This window comes from Lissotriton helveticus, chromosome 7 (assembly GCF_964261635.1).
Source record: "Lissotriton helveticus chromosome 7, aLisHel1.1, whole genome shotgun sequence".
Classification (NCBI taxonomy): Eukaryota; Metazoa; Chordata; class Amphibia; order Caudata; family Salamandridae; genus Lissotriton; species Lissotriton helveticus.
In genome coordinates, this window is record NC_136068.1 from 1,180,253,112 (window position 1) to 1,180,266,870 (window position 13,759).

The 13,759-nt window shown below is 50.3% G+C and overlaps 1 protein-coding gene across 4 annotated transcripts in view; it reads right to left on the bottom strand.

Moving 5' to 3' along the window:
* HELZ (helicase with zinc finger) overlaps positions 1-13,759 on the bottom strand; it is a 1,775,655-nt gene that overhangs the window by 1,479,227 nt on the left and 282,669 nt on the right. For all 4 annotated transcript variants that reach the window (XM_078654323.1, XM_078654320.1, XM_078654322.1 and 1 more), the window contains exon 7: positions 7,419-7,470. In XM_078654323.1, the coding sequence (XP_078510449.1) occupies positions 7,419-7,470 (52 nt within the window). The remainder of the gene's footprint in view (positions 1-7,418; positions 7,471-13,759) is intronic.

The window sequence follows — 13,759 nt, forward strand, 5'->3', positions numbered from 1 at the left end:
TTCATTGTCAGTCTTTCTTCTCAAATTTAGTTCAAATAAATCTTTTATCTGGCATATTTCTCATTTCCAACACTGCTAGCCACAAATCAAATAAAAGCAGCAGCTCTTGCTCTAGCAATCTTACGTCTTGACTCTGGAAATGCTATCCTATCTCTTAAATCAGAAAAGAAAAAAGTCCACCACTTCTCGCTAATACTACAAGAGCTTCATTGGCAACTTCCAGAAAGAAGTTAAAAAGCAGATGTCTGGTTTACAAAGCCAACAAAGCGAATAACCAAAACAGCTAGCCACCTTACTGACAATATCCAATGCCAAACAATCTTCAAGTAGTAAAAACTCTCTACAGCTTCAGACACTGAGATCAAAATGTCTTAAGTATTCAAACAGCCCTTAGAAGGCGCAGCAGTCAGCATCCGGAACTTTCAATCCATCCAGTTAAGAAATCAAACGATTTTTTTACCTTCAAAAAGGGGCTGAAAACTCCTACATTAATATGTATCTGACCTAACCTCTTGATGCCTTAGCCTGCCATGGTACATAATTCCCTACTAACTCCAAACTGAATATTTGTCATTCTCCATTCTACTCCTCCTCTAATGGTCCATAAACTTCCATCCTTCAGATGGATTTCCATTAAGTTTGACTATTAAACAGGATATCGTGGCTTCCTATAATCCTACATTTCCTTCCACAATGACCTCAACCCAATTCCACTTTCAATTAGTTTCTGAATATTTTACTACATTACTGCACATCGGTGTTAGGACGAAAAGCCCCAAACAAAGCGTGGTGCAGATGTGCTATTCAAAACATTTAAATGAAATAAGAAGGTAAACTAAATCTTCTGGCGATACTACGGCACTACACCACATTTTTCATATCACATAAATAACGACACACGCAGGAGTAAGTAGATCTCGAACAGTGGAATGGAAAAGGCAGGACATTCTTAAGGAAAGAATGCGCAATCATTACTGATCACATGGACAAGCGAAGAAAAAAAAAAAAGAAGAAGAAATGAAGAGAATTCATAAGTAAACAGGATTTACCGATTTCCTTTCAAATAAAATCTAAATACCCTAATGAACAAGTTACTTACCTTCGGTAACGATATATCTGTAAGAAACAGTAGTTAGTATTAGATTCCTTACCTTAGAATATCCCAAGACGTCAGACTGGATCCGGAAACTTTTGCGTAGCAGTACCCTTGCGCGTCGGTAGGCGTCGGCTGCGGCTCCGCGTCCGTCGTCGGCGTCGTGATGACGTCGTCGGAGTACTTAGACGCCGCCTCCCCGTGCTGGCGTCAGTTCTTAGACACAGCTTTTCCGCGCCAGAAACGCAGAGCCATGTTAAAAAACCAACACTGGTGCCATTGAAACTAGGGCCCTGAAAGGGGATGACCTTAACCCTAGATATCGGTTCGCAGAAGGGAGAGGATGGGTGGGGCGGTAAGGAATCTAATACGAACTACTGTTTCTTATAGATATATCGTTACCGAAGGCAAGTAACTTGTTCATCTGAAAGAAACAGGTTAGTATTAGATTCCTTACCTTAGAATAGATACTCCAGCAATACCAACCCCGGTGGTGGGTCTGCGAACCAATAATCACACCAGAAAGTCCTGGAGGATGGAACCGCCAAAGAAGCCATCCCTCCGGACTTGGCTGTCCAGGCAGTAGTGTCTTGCAAACGTGTGCAGCGATGACCACGTAGCTGCCTGGCAGATGTCCTGCAAGGGGACTCCCCAGCCCAAGGCAGTGCTAGCCGCCGTGACCCGAGTGGAATGGGCCCTCAGCCCAACAGGAGGCTCCTTCCTCGCCAAGTAGTAACATGCCTTGATACACAAGATGACCCACCGAGAGATGGTCCTCTTGTGCACCGCCCGTCCCTTCTTAGCGCCCACGTAACCAACAAAGAGTTGGTCATCCACCCGGAACTGGCGTGTGCGATCTAGATAGAACGAAATCGCACGTTTTGGGCCCAGACGGTGGAGCCGCTCTTCCTCTTTAGAGGGATGCGGTGGCGGAAAGAAGGTGGGCAAGGTGATAGACTGCCCGATATGGAAGGCCGTGACAACCTTGGGCAGGAAAGATGGCTTAGTCCGCAACACAGCCTTGTCCGGATGGACAGAAAGGAAAGGGGGTGTGCTTGAAAGAGCCTGGAGCTCACTCACCCTCCTGGCAGAGGTGATGGCAACCAGGAAAGCAGTCTTCAAAGTGAGAAGACGGAGAGGACAGTTGTGAAGAGGCTCAAAGGGAGCGCACATCAGAGAGGTAAGAACAAGGTTCAAGTCCCACTGAGGCATCACAAACGGAACAGGAGGGAACATGTGTGTGATGCCCTTCAGAAAGCGAGTTACAATAGGGGACTTGAACAAAGAAGGTTGATCAGGCAGCCTCAAAAAGGCTGAAAGGGCAGAAAGGTAGCCCTTGATAGTGCCCAGAGCAGAGCCCTGCTGGGCAAGAGAAAGAAGAAAAAGAAGAACCTCAGAAAGAGGGGCAGAAAGAGGATCCACAGCCTTTGCTGTGCACCATGCCACAAATTTGTTCCACCTGCAGGCGTATACCGACTTCATGGAGGGCCGCCTGGCTGCCAGAATAACATCACAGACTTCAGGAGGGAAGTCAAATGGCCTCAACTGTCGCAGCTCAATCTCCAAGCATGGAGGTGGAGACTGGACAGGTTCGGGTGGAGGACCGTCCCCTGCTGCTGCGACAGAAGGTCCTCCTGAAGAGGCAGACGAACCGGGGATCGACTGACATACTGAGTAGCTCTGGATACCAGTACCTTCGTGCCCAGTCCGGAGCCACAAGGACGACTTGGGCCCGGTCGCGTTTGATCTTCTTCAGCACTCTGGGCAGAAGTGGTATAGGCGGAAAGGCATACAACAGACCGCAACTCCACTCGCGACGAAAAGAGTCTCCGAGCGAGTGCCGCCTTGGAAATTTCAACGCGCAGAACTGATGACATTGCGCGTTCTCTTCGGTGGCGAATAGATCTAACCAAGGCTCTCCCCACTGCTGAAAGAGGCCACGTCCGAGTTCAGACGCCATTCGTGATCCATCATGCACCGACGACTGAGTTAGTCTGCCCTGGCATTCAGAGAACCTGCCTGGTGTTGAACCACCAGGGTCATGCCTGGATGTGCCAGCCACTGCCAGAGGCGCAGAGCCTCCTGGCAAAGGGTCCACGACCCCACCCCGCCCTGTTTGTTGCAGTACCACATGGCGGTGGTGTTGTCCGTGAACACCTGCACTACACTCCCCCGGACAGAGGGGAGGAATGCCTTCAGTGCTAGACGAATCGCCCGCAGCTCCAAAAGGTTTATGTGGAGCCGGGACTCCGCCGGAGACCAGAGGCCTCTGATCTTCGCCTCTCCCATGTGGCCTCCTCAGCCCTGGAGGGACGCGTCCGTCACAACCACGTGCTCCGGTTGGGGAAGGGAGAGGGATCTGCCGCTGACCCAATCACTGTCCGTGAGCCACCACTGCAGCTGTCTCGCAGTGCCCTCCGAGATCAGGACATGGTCGGACAGGTTGCCCTGATGCTGGGCCCACTGAACTTCAGGTCCCGCTGCAGAGCCCGCATACGCCACCGGGCGTGATGCACCAGAAGGATGCAGGAGGCCATCAGCCCCAGGAGCCGCAGCGTCAACCTGACCGAGACCCGGGACAAAGGTTGAAAGAGTGAAATCAGAGCCTGAATGTCCCGAACCCGCAGTTCGGGAGGGTAAACCCGAAACTGCGCCGAGTCGAGAACCGCTCCGATGAAGAGGAGCTTCTGAGAGGGGCACAGGTGTGACTTCGGCACATTGATGGAAAACCCCAGCTGGTGCAGGAGGTCTGCCGTCGTCTGGAGGTGGCCGACGACTGTTTGGGGCGAGCCCGCCTTCAACAACCAGTCGTCGAGGTAGGGGAAGACTGAAACCCCTAACCTGCGCAGATGAGCTGCGACCACAGCCATCACCTTTGTGAACACCCGTGGGGCGCTGGTAAGGCCGAAGTGGAGCACGGTAAACTGAAAGTGCTCATGGCCAACCGTGAACCGCAGGTAGCGCCGGTGGGCCGGCAGGACGGGGATATGGAAATAAGCGTCCTGCAAGTCCAACGCTACCATCCAGTCTCCAGGGTCCAGGGCAGCTAAAACCTGAGCCAGTGTCAGCATTTTGAACTTCTCCTTCCAGAGGAAGCCATTGACGTTCCGTAGATCCAAGATAGGGCGTAGGCCCCCTTTGCCCTTCTTGGGTACCAGAAAGTAGTGGGAATAGCAACTTCACCCTACTTCTGGCCCAGGAACGCGCTTGATGGCCCCGTTGACCAAGAGGGCCGTAACTTCCTCCTGCAGAAGTCGCAAATGATCTCCCGATACGCGGTGGTATTGCGGTGGCATGGCTGGAGGGGTCGCCTCGAAGGGGAGGGAGTAGCCCCTTCGGACGATTTGCAGCACCCACCTGTCCGATGTGACAGTGCGCCAGTGGAGGAGGTGATGGCGAACTCTGCCCACCACTGGCGTCACATGGGCCTGAAAGCACGGACTAGGAGGGTTTTGAGGCGGATGCTGCGGGGGAAGGTGTGGACTGACCTTACCGTTGTCCCCAACCGCCTCCACGGCGGTTTCCGCGGCTGCCACCGCGTTGAATGTTCGTTTGCGGCGCGTGGCTGGCAGCACGTGTCGGGGCGCCCCTTCCTTGGCCACGAAAGGAGCGAAAGGCACCCGTTTGCTGGCGTGGGGCCGAGAGGCCCAAGGACTTGGCCGTAGCCCTGGAGTCCTTAAAGCGCTCAAGCTCATGGTCTGCCTTGACGCCAAACAGGCGACGGCCATCAAACGGCATGTCCATGAGAGTATTCTGGAGATCAGCCAAGAAGTTGGCGGACCTCAACCAGGCATTGCGACGAATCGCCACCGTCATTGCCATCGCTCTGCCCAGTGAGTCTGTGGTATCCAAATCCACACCGGATAGGATATCGCGCTGCATCCCGGCCTTCCTCAAGGGCTTGGCCGAGTTTAGCCCGTACCTCCAACGGGCATTCTGGCAGCACTTCCGCGACCGTGTCCCACAGAGAGTGGGTGTAGCGGCCCAAGAGGCATGCGGTGTTGGAGGACCTCAGTCCCAGACTCAGGGAGGAGAATACCTTTTTGCCGTACTGCTCATACCTCTTGGATTCCCTGTCCGGCGGGGCAGACAGGAATGCGGTCTGGGAATTTAAAGCCTGGTTGACCAGGCTCTCGGGGGTGGGGTGGGTGGAGAGGAAACATGGGTCGCCCGGGGCCGGGCGGTGGCGTCTGGCCACGTTCCTATCTACAGGCGAACCCATAGCGGGCCTGGACCACATGCCCAAAAGAACGTCAGTCAAGGCCTCGTTAAACGGCAGCAGAGGCTCAGCCGAGCAGGACTGCGGTTTAAGGACCTCAGTGAGGAGGTTAGTCCTCACGGCCGCGACGGGGAGCTCAAGGCCTTTGGCCTTGTCAGCCCGCGTCAACACCACACTGTAGGTTGCACCCTCCTCCGTAGCCATGGTAGGAGGCGAGACAAAACCAGTGTCTGGCGAGGTGTCCAGACCACTGGCATCCCCCAGTCCCCCTGTCCACTCCCATGTCAGAGGGTCCTCAGACCCCTCTCAATACACCTCATCACCCATCTCCTGACAATCAGGGTTGTCAATGGATGGGGCCGGTTCGTTGAAGTAAAACTCCTCAATCGACGTCGAGAGCGGCGCCGGAACCGGATCGAGGGAGGCATCGGGGACGGCGCCGCCCGAAGACGGCGCCGGAGGTGACACCTGAGGGACCGGCGCCGGTGAGGTCGTCAAGTCAACCGGCGACGACCGGATCCAGAAGCGGATCCTGTGGGGCCCTGCGGCGCCGAGCCCGAAGGCGCCGGCGGCGGCGAAGCACCCGCCGGCGTCGGGCCGAACCCGCCGACCCGCTAGGGCCCCCAGACGGGTCCGCTTGGTCCAAAGGCGCCGCGGAGCCCGCAGGAGGAGTGAGGGACCCTCATGGCCATGAGGAAGCGCTCGATCTCCTCCTGCGTCACGTGCTGCTCAGGGACCGGAGGGTATGGGGCAGGCCGCGACGCCCGCGACTTCGACGGAGCCGCGTGGGCAGTGTCACCCGAACCCCCGGCCGCGTCACGCGAGCGTCGTGGGGAGTCGGAAGAGCGATGACGTCTCTTCGACTTCTTGTGCTTACCCGACGACTTCGAACCTGAGGAGAGATGTCGACTCCCGGAGCTATGATGGCTCCAACCCCGCGACCGGTCCCTCGACCTCCATCCGGACCGGGACCTCTCACGGCACGGGGCCGACTGCCGGAGTTCGAGTCGCTTGCGGGACCGCTCCCGCCTAGCTTTCGAAGTCAGGGCCCGGCAGTCGGAGCAGGTCTTGTCGTCATGGTCAATGCCGAGACAGTGTAGACACCGGCGGTGAGGGTCGGTGACCGACATCAGTCAGTTGCAGTCCTCACAGGGTTTAAAACCTGGCATCCCTACCGACACCGTTCGGAGTCGAAGACTCGAAAATTGATCAAAAAGATCACAAAAAGTTTAGTCAAAAAATGACTAAAGTACCACTTTTTCCAGATCTGCGCTTGCTGGCGCGGAAAAAAGAAGAACTGACGTCAGCACGCGGAGGCGGCCTCTAAGTACTCAGACGACGTCATCACGGCGCCCACGACGCCGACGACGGACACGGAGCCGCAGGCGACGCCTACCGATGCGCAAAAGTACTGCTAAGCAAAAGTTTCCGGATCCAGTCTGACGCCTGGGGATATTCTAAGGTAAGGAATCTAATAGTAACCTGTTTCTTTCAGATGTCATTTTATAAAGATGGGGTTATGGCTATAGTAACTAAATAGCTTCATAGGAAGCACAACTATGTGGTTTATAAAAACCTCTGTGTGAAAGAATGTTTAATTTTTCTTTTTTCAAATGGCATTTTTAGATGCATTCTTTTGATGCAAACATCCCATCCCCATTAAAGTGGATTCGGAGGTCCTGTTAATAACAAATGCATACTTAGGAAAATTAAACACTCACAGTTGGGTTATCTTTCACTGGACAACAAAATGAAATACAGTGATTGTTATACTTTAGACTTTCAAGTTCCAGAGCCCTCTTCTTCTAGGGGCAGTGTTAAAACGCTCAAGACACAAACTAGCCTCAAATCATTTAATTCACTTTGGGATTGCACATTAGAGCAAATCTGAGAATCTATTAATGTTATTTTAGCCTGGGAGCTAAAGCCTTGGCTCAATATCAAGAATTTTAATTACCCTAGCACTGCAGATTACATTGTGAGCATGAACAAAATTAAATTAAAGGAAGTTATACGATGCTAGTCAACATTACCAGGCCTTAGTCTATACAGATTATAACATCACATGAAATACACAGAGAATCGATACTATTTAAAAATCCTTACCATCTTCTAAATCTTCTCCGTGGTATCGAGATGATATTTTACTAGTTGAGGTCTGAAATTTTAAAAAGCAAATTTGAGATAACTGCTGGACGTTACCTCTAGAAACTTATTTAACTTTGAACAACATTATAACCAACCTCATGTTATTTTAGAGTTATATCACAGACACTAATTACAAATCAGAATACAATTACAATGTGTGTATTGTATTTTACGTACTGAGACTAAAACTTATTTACAGAGTATTTAAATATGATATGCGTGTGGTTCAGTCTTGCCCAGAAATAATCTCCAAATCGGCACATTACAGGGTGTAGATTTACTTCTCTTCAAAGTTCTCACAGTTTGTTGTGGTTAGAGTAGGATACAATGGATCAGTCTGCATACCGTTTGATTTTATTCATAGAAGGCTTTCTAAAATGCCCCATGCTCCCCTACAAACCACTCAAATTAAATTGGTTATTATAACAATTTACAAAGTAGTAAAAGCAGTACAAATGGGGAACCCTCAACATACACAGTACACTCGTAACAAAATGGCCTACACTAAAGATTGAAGGTTTTGTCACTCATTTGCTCGCTCGAGTGAAAACTGGGTCTGCCAAGACTAAGCCTTAGGTATCCCACTGAAACTAGCTTCAAGTGAACACAGAGCTTCATTTGGAGTCAGCGCAGATCACAAAGACGGGTTTGGGGGTGGCTTGAAGCAAAAAGGCTACTCAGTATTAATTGTAGATGTTTGCTTTCTGCTTGCAGCAATGTCCACTCTGGGTTAGGAGTAGTTCTGCTGATACACCATTATGATAAATGTTGTGATAAAGGCATTGGCCCATAATGTAATGTGGGGTCCTCTGCCAATATCAATAGGTCTCAGAATACTCGATTTTCTCCACCAAAACAGACTACAGCAGCAATAACAGCATGCACATTTAGGCTCTTGTTGAACCAGACCGCCCTCCAAGGTTGCACATGTTGAGTAGTGGGCAAATCCAGGTTGACTGATTGGTGGTATTTGAAACCCACCCCTTCACATAAAATTATTTCTAGTTTTTTTTTTAGTCTAGGTCTTTATAGTTTGCCCTAACCAGAAATAAGATCAATCAGTATTGTCCCTTCTATACAGTGTAGTCTAGTACTGATCCATTATCTCGATCTTTACGATCCCAGAATGTAAGTGGCCTCTTGCAGAAACTTTGGTCCCCCGAAGCTACAGCCTATCTGAGTAACTTTGAAATCATCGCTTTACAAGAAACATGATCTGTGTCAAGTCATCCCATCACTGGCTTCACAGAGCACAGTATATCGGCTTCTAGAGAGCACAAGCACTGTAGACCAAAGGGCGGTCTGTCACTATATATCTCAGCGAAACCGCAGGTGAAAATCAAACCAATATTTCAGGAGAACTGGTTACAGGGAACAAAAAGTCAGAGCACTTGCTCTTGTTGATTAACATCTACATCAACCCAAGTGCAAGGGAGAAAACGTTAAAATTTTACTTATCAGGGGGCGTGGCCAGGCAAAATGGCCGGGCCGATGTAACTAGCCTTGTCTCAGTCTTCTCCTGAGCTGTCTTGAATGCGTTGAACAGCAAAATCGCACCGGAGCATTTCAATCTTCGGAGGCTGAGGTCCGGAGTAATCAGAGACCGGGAGACTTGAGGAAGTGGGCCGCTGAGGACTGAGACCGGGAGGAGCAGCCCGCAGCCAAGATGGTGACACGCATCGGAGCCTTCGCACAATGTCGGAGCGGCTCCTAGCAGGCATCCACTTGATACAGAGGGAGAGCGCAGTGAGCTTCAAGGGCCCCTGGGGGCCCTCCAGTTGAATAGCAAAGGCTGCTGGTACGCCGACTTGGGCAGGTGATGGACGGCCCAGGAGTCTGGAGCCACCCGGGCTGAAAGCCTCGCGCTGACTGCAGGTAGGAGGCACCCACCCCTGGAGTTTGGAGACAGCTGGGGGCCTGATGAGCCTATCTTCATAGTGGGAATACTCCCTCTAAAGCACTAGATATGCAGGGAGACACCATGGAGGCAGTCGGAGCTTTGATACCCGACCTCAAGATAAACCGTGGGGCATCTCCTTGGCGGCTCACCACAAGAAGGGTTGTGTGAATGCCTAGTTGCCACAATCACCTTGGATGGCGCCCAGAGATAGATCCTTGGGAGAGCTAAAAGAACCATAGCCATACATTGCAAGGTGGATTCAGCGAGGGACCACGTGGTCAGTGGGGCACAGCGGTACGGGGCTCCAACCAATCCAGCGAACGAAAGGACTAACCGGAAGCAGTGCCTAGAAGGCAAGCAGAACTAGGCATTCTGCGGAGAGTGCGGAGGGGGGGGGGGGGGGAGAGGGCTGGTCAGCACCTATGCCACCGAAAAAGGGGCAGCCAAGGTGTCCAACTATTTCCTTGCAGCAGAGAAGAAGCATGCGCGGGAGTCAGGAACCAACTCAGACACCATGGCAGAAGAGCTCCTATCGTCCCTCCAGGAGTTTAAATTAGAACTCAGACCTGAATTGAAAGGGGACCATAAGACTTTTCTGGACAAGCTGAAAGAGGACCCGACGGGGCGGATGACGGCGCTCCAGCAAAATGTGGATTCAGTGGGCGCACAAGTCCTAGAGGTAGAATCTCAGGCCCACGAACTAGAGAAACATGCAGTGGCATTGCCAATAGGTCTCTCCTTTGGGACCTTATAAGTGTTTAGCTATGCAATAGTTAATGTTGTTGCACCAAGTATATTGTGCTGGATAAGGATTAGTTATTTACCTGTAATCCTAGTTCTCTTCCAGGGGTATCCTCATCAAAGTCATAAGCACTAGAATATTCCTCCCATGCGCGGGACTCCGGAAACACATTCATATATGTGCCCCACATATATATATATATATATATCTCCATATATCTCCATATATATATATATATATATATATATATATATATATATATATACATACATATATACATATGAAAATAAGCAAATGCAGCCTCATACACATCAGAGCCGAACAATGCTGAAGGAATTCCCAAAATAACATGAAATTATGCATTAGAAATAGGGAAAAACAACAATAAAACATGTTTTGAAACTGTTTTAATGCTCAGCAGTAAGCAGAAAACTCTCATAAAGGACTGAAAGCATGGAAAGCTCCCAGGCTGCATTGCAAACACACAGTCTAGAAAGACTGAAAAGCTAACTCATAGCACCATAGAGATAAACTGACACCGTGCCTTTAAAGCACTCATGACCCCCAGCTTCCCATCATGCCTCAGGGGTGACAGTTAGGTCAGTTGTTCTTTGCGGTGACTGAAAAAAGCCATGACACAAAGAGATCTCTTTTAGGGGCTCCTCATCAATAGTCATAAGCACTAGAATAGAATAGCGAGCCTCACCTCATCTCCCTGCTGGCAAAGTAGCATAACCAGCAAATCAACAGACAAAGCTTATAAAAAACTAAGCCGGTACAGATAGACTGCTATCCAAACAGATTTCTCAAGGAGGCTTGGCCCACTTGAGAATCAGCCCTGGAATCGGATTCTAAACAGCAATGCCTTGTAAAGGTATGAACCGATTTCCAGGTAGCAGCCTTACACATTTCTGACATTGGAACATCATGCAAGAAAGCCACTGTGGCCGCTTTTCCCCTAGTGGAGTGCGCTTTAGGTGACAACAGCAAGGGTCTTTCAGCTAGCTGATAAGCCAATTTTATGCAGGACACGATCCATCCGGAGATGGATCTCTTAGAGGCTGGGAAGCCTGTCCGCATGGCGCCATAATTCAAGAATAACTGGACGTTTTTTCTTATGCCTTTGGTACCCTCCAGATAGAATTTAAGCACCCTCCTGAGGTCCAAGGAATGCAGCGACCTCTCCGCAGGGGTCGAAGGGATTGGAAAAAAGGGTGGAAGGGAAATGGACTGATTAATATGAAAATCAGACATCACTTTAGGCAGACAAGAAGGGTGAGCCTTTAATACCACTCTGTTATGGTGGAAAACAGTGTAAGGCTCTTTTGCACATAGGGCTTGGATTTCACTTACTCTGCGCGCTGATGTTATCACTACTAGAAAAGCGGCCTTCCAAGACAGATGCTGCAAAAAGGGTTTGTGAATAGGCTCAAAAGGGGGGCCCATAAGCTAGGCTAGTACAAGGTTCAACTCCCATGGAAGAGAAGGGTTTCGAACAGGGGGATACACTTTCTTCAACCCCTGTAAGAAGTCCTTAACTACCTGCATCTGGAAAAAAGATGGCTGGCTGGGTGACTTTCTGTATGCCGTAATGGCTGATAAGTGAACCCTGATAGAAGCATACTTTAACCCTGATTTAGCTAGATACAGAAGGTAAGTAAGAATGACATCCTCCTGTCCCTTTGTAGGATCAAAGTGAAGTTCTACACACCAAAGGAAAAACCTTTTCCACTTGAACGCATACAACGCTCTTGTGGAGGGTCTTTTAGCCTCTTTTAAAATGTACATAAAATCTTGTGGAAGTTTTAAGTGTCCGTATTGCAGGACCTCAGGAGCCATGCTGCCAAGTTCAGGGAGGGAAGGTTGGGATGAAGAATCCTCCCGCCCATCTTAGCCAGCAGGTCCGGTCTGCACGGCAGTCTCCTGTGTGGAAGCACCGATAGCTGAAGAAGGTCCGGGTACCACAACTACCACGGCCAGTCTGGAGCTATCAGAATCATCTTCATGTTGGACCTGATGAGCTTGGACACCACCTTCGGGATCAGAGGCAGGGGAGGAAAGGAGTAGGCAAATGTCCCTGACCAATCCATCAAAAGTGCATTCCCCCTTGTCCCTGGACGGTGGAATCTGGACGCGAAGGCGTGGCATTTTTTGTTTTCGTCGTCTGCAAACAAATCTATTGATTGACAACCCCATTGATGGAAAAGGTCTGCCACCACCTCGTCGTGCAGCACCCAGTCTGGCTGATCTTCAAAATGCCGGCTGAGTGCATCTGCTTTGATATTTTGCTCTCCTGGGAGGTGTACTCTGCCACTACTGAGAGGTTCCGGGCTAGCAGCCAGTGCCAGATTGCCTGAGACTTTAGGGAGAGAGGGTGTGATCGCGTACCACCCTGCTTGTTTAGATAAAACATGGTGGTCGTGTTGTCTGTCTGGATCAGGACCGAGTTGGACTCGATCGCTGGTAGAGAAGCTTTCAGAGCAAGGTGGACTGCTCGCAGTTCTAACATGTTGATGTGGTAGGATTGTTCCTTTGCGGACCACCGCCCCTGCATTTGAAGGCACCCCATGTGCGCCCCCCATCTTTGCAGAGATGCGTCTGTCACCAACGATTGCACTGGAAGTGTCTGGTGAAAAGGAACTCTCACCATTAGATTTCGAGGCTGAGTCCACCACTTGATGGAGGATCTCGCTGCTTGGGAGAGCACGATCCGATCTTCCCAGCGACCCGTCGCTTGATCCCACTGGTCTTCTAGGGCTTGCTGTAAAGGGCGCATTCTCAGTCGGACGTTGGGGATGAGAAAAATGCAGGAAGCCATGGATCCCAGGAGGGACGCCATCTGACGGACTGTTGGATCCTCCGTCTGGAGCAGAATCCTGCCCTATTGCTGCATTGAAGAAAGCCTCTCCTCCGAAGGAAACGCTCTTCCCGTATTTGTATCCAGAACGGATCCCAGGTAATGGATCGTCTGGGTGGGCTGCTGCACGGACTTCTCCATGTTGACATGAAGGCCCAGGTCGTGTAACTGCTGCAGCCAAACTTGCAAGTCTCTCTTTACTTGCCGAGGGGATGGTCCTTTTAGAAGCCAGTCGTCCAAGTATGGGTAGACTAACAGACCTCTTCTGTGCTGGGAGGCTGCCACCACTGTCATGCACTTGGTAAAGACTCGAGGAGCCGACTTTAGCTCGAAGGGTAGGACTTTGTACTGATAGTGTTCGTGTCCGACGACAAACTGCAGTTACTTGCGATGACGTAGGGCAATCAGTATATGGAAGTACGCATCTTAGAGATCCACCCAACACATTCAATCTCCTGCTTGCAAATGTGGACATATTTGATGAAGGGCCAACATGCGAAACTTCTCCTTCACGATGACTTTGTTCAGATGTCGAAGGTCCAGGATAGTCTAAACTTGTGCTCCTGATCTTTTTTGGGCACAAGAAAGTACCTGGAGTAGACTCCCTTTCCTCTTTGAGAGGGAGGAACTTCTTCTATAGCTTGTTTTTGAAAACGAGCCTTAACCTCCTGCCGGAGTAACTTTAGTTGGTGCGGACGAGATCTTTCGGAGGAATGTCCTTTGGAAGCACACGGAAACTTAGTGTGTATCCATTGCGCAGTATATTTAGCACCCAACGATCGTTTGTGATGCTGCACCAC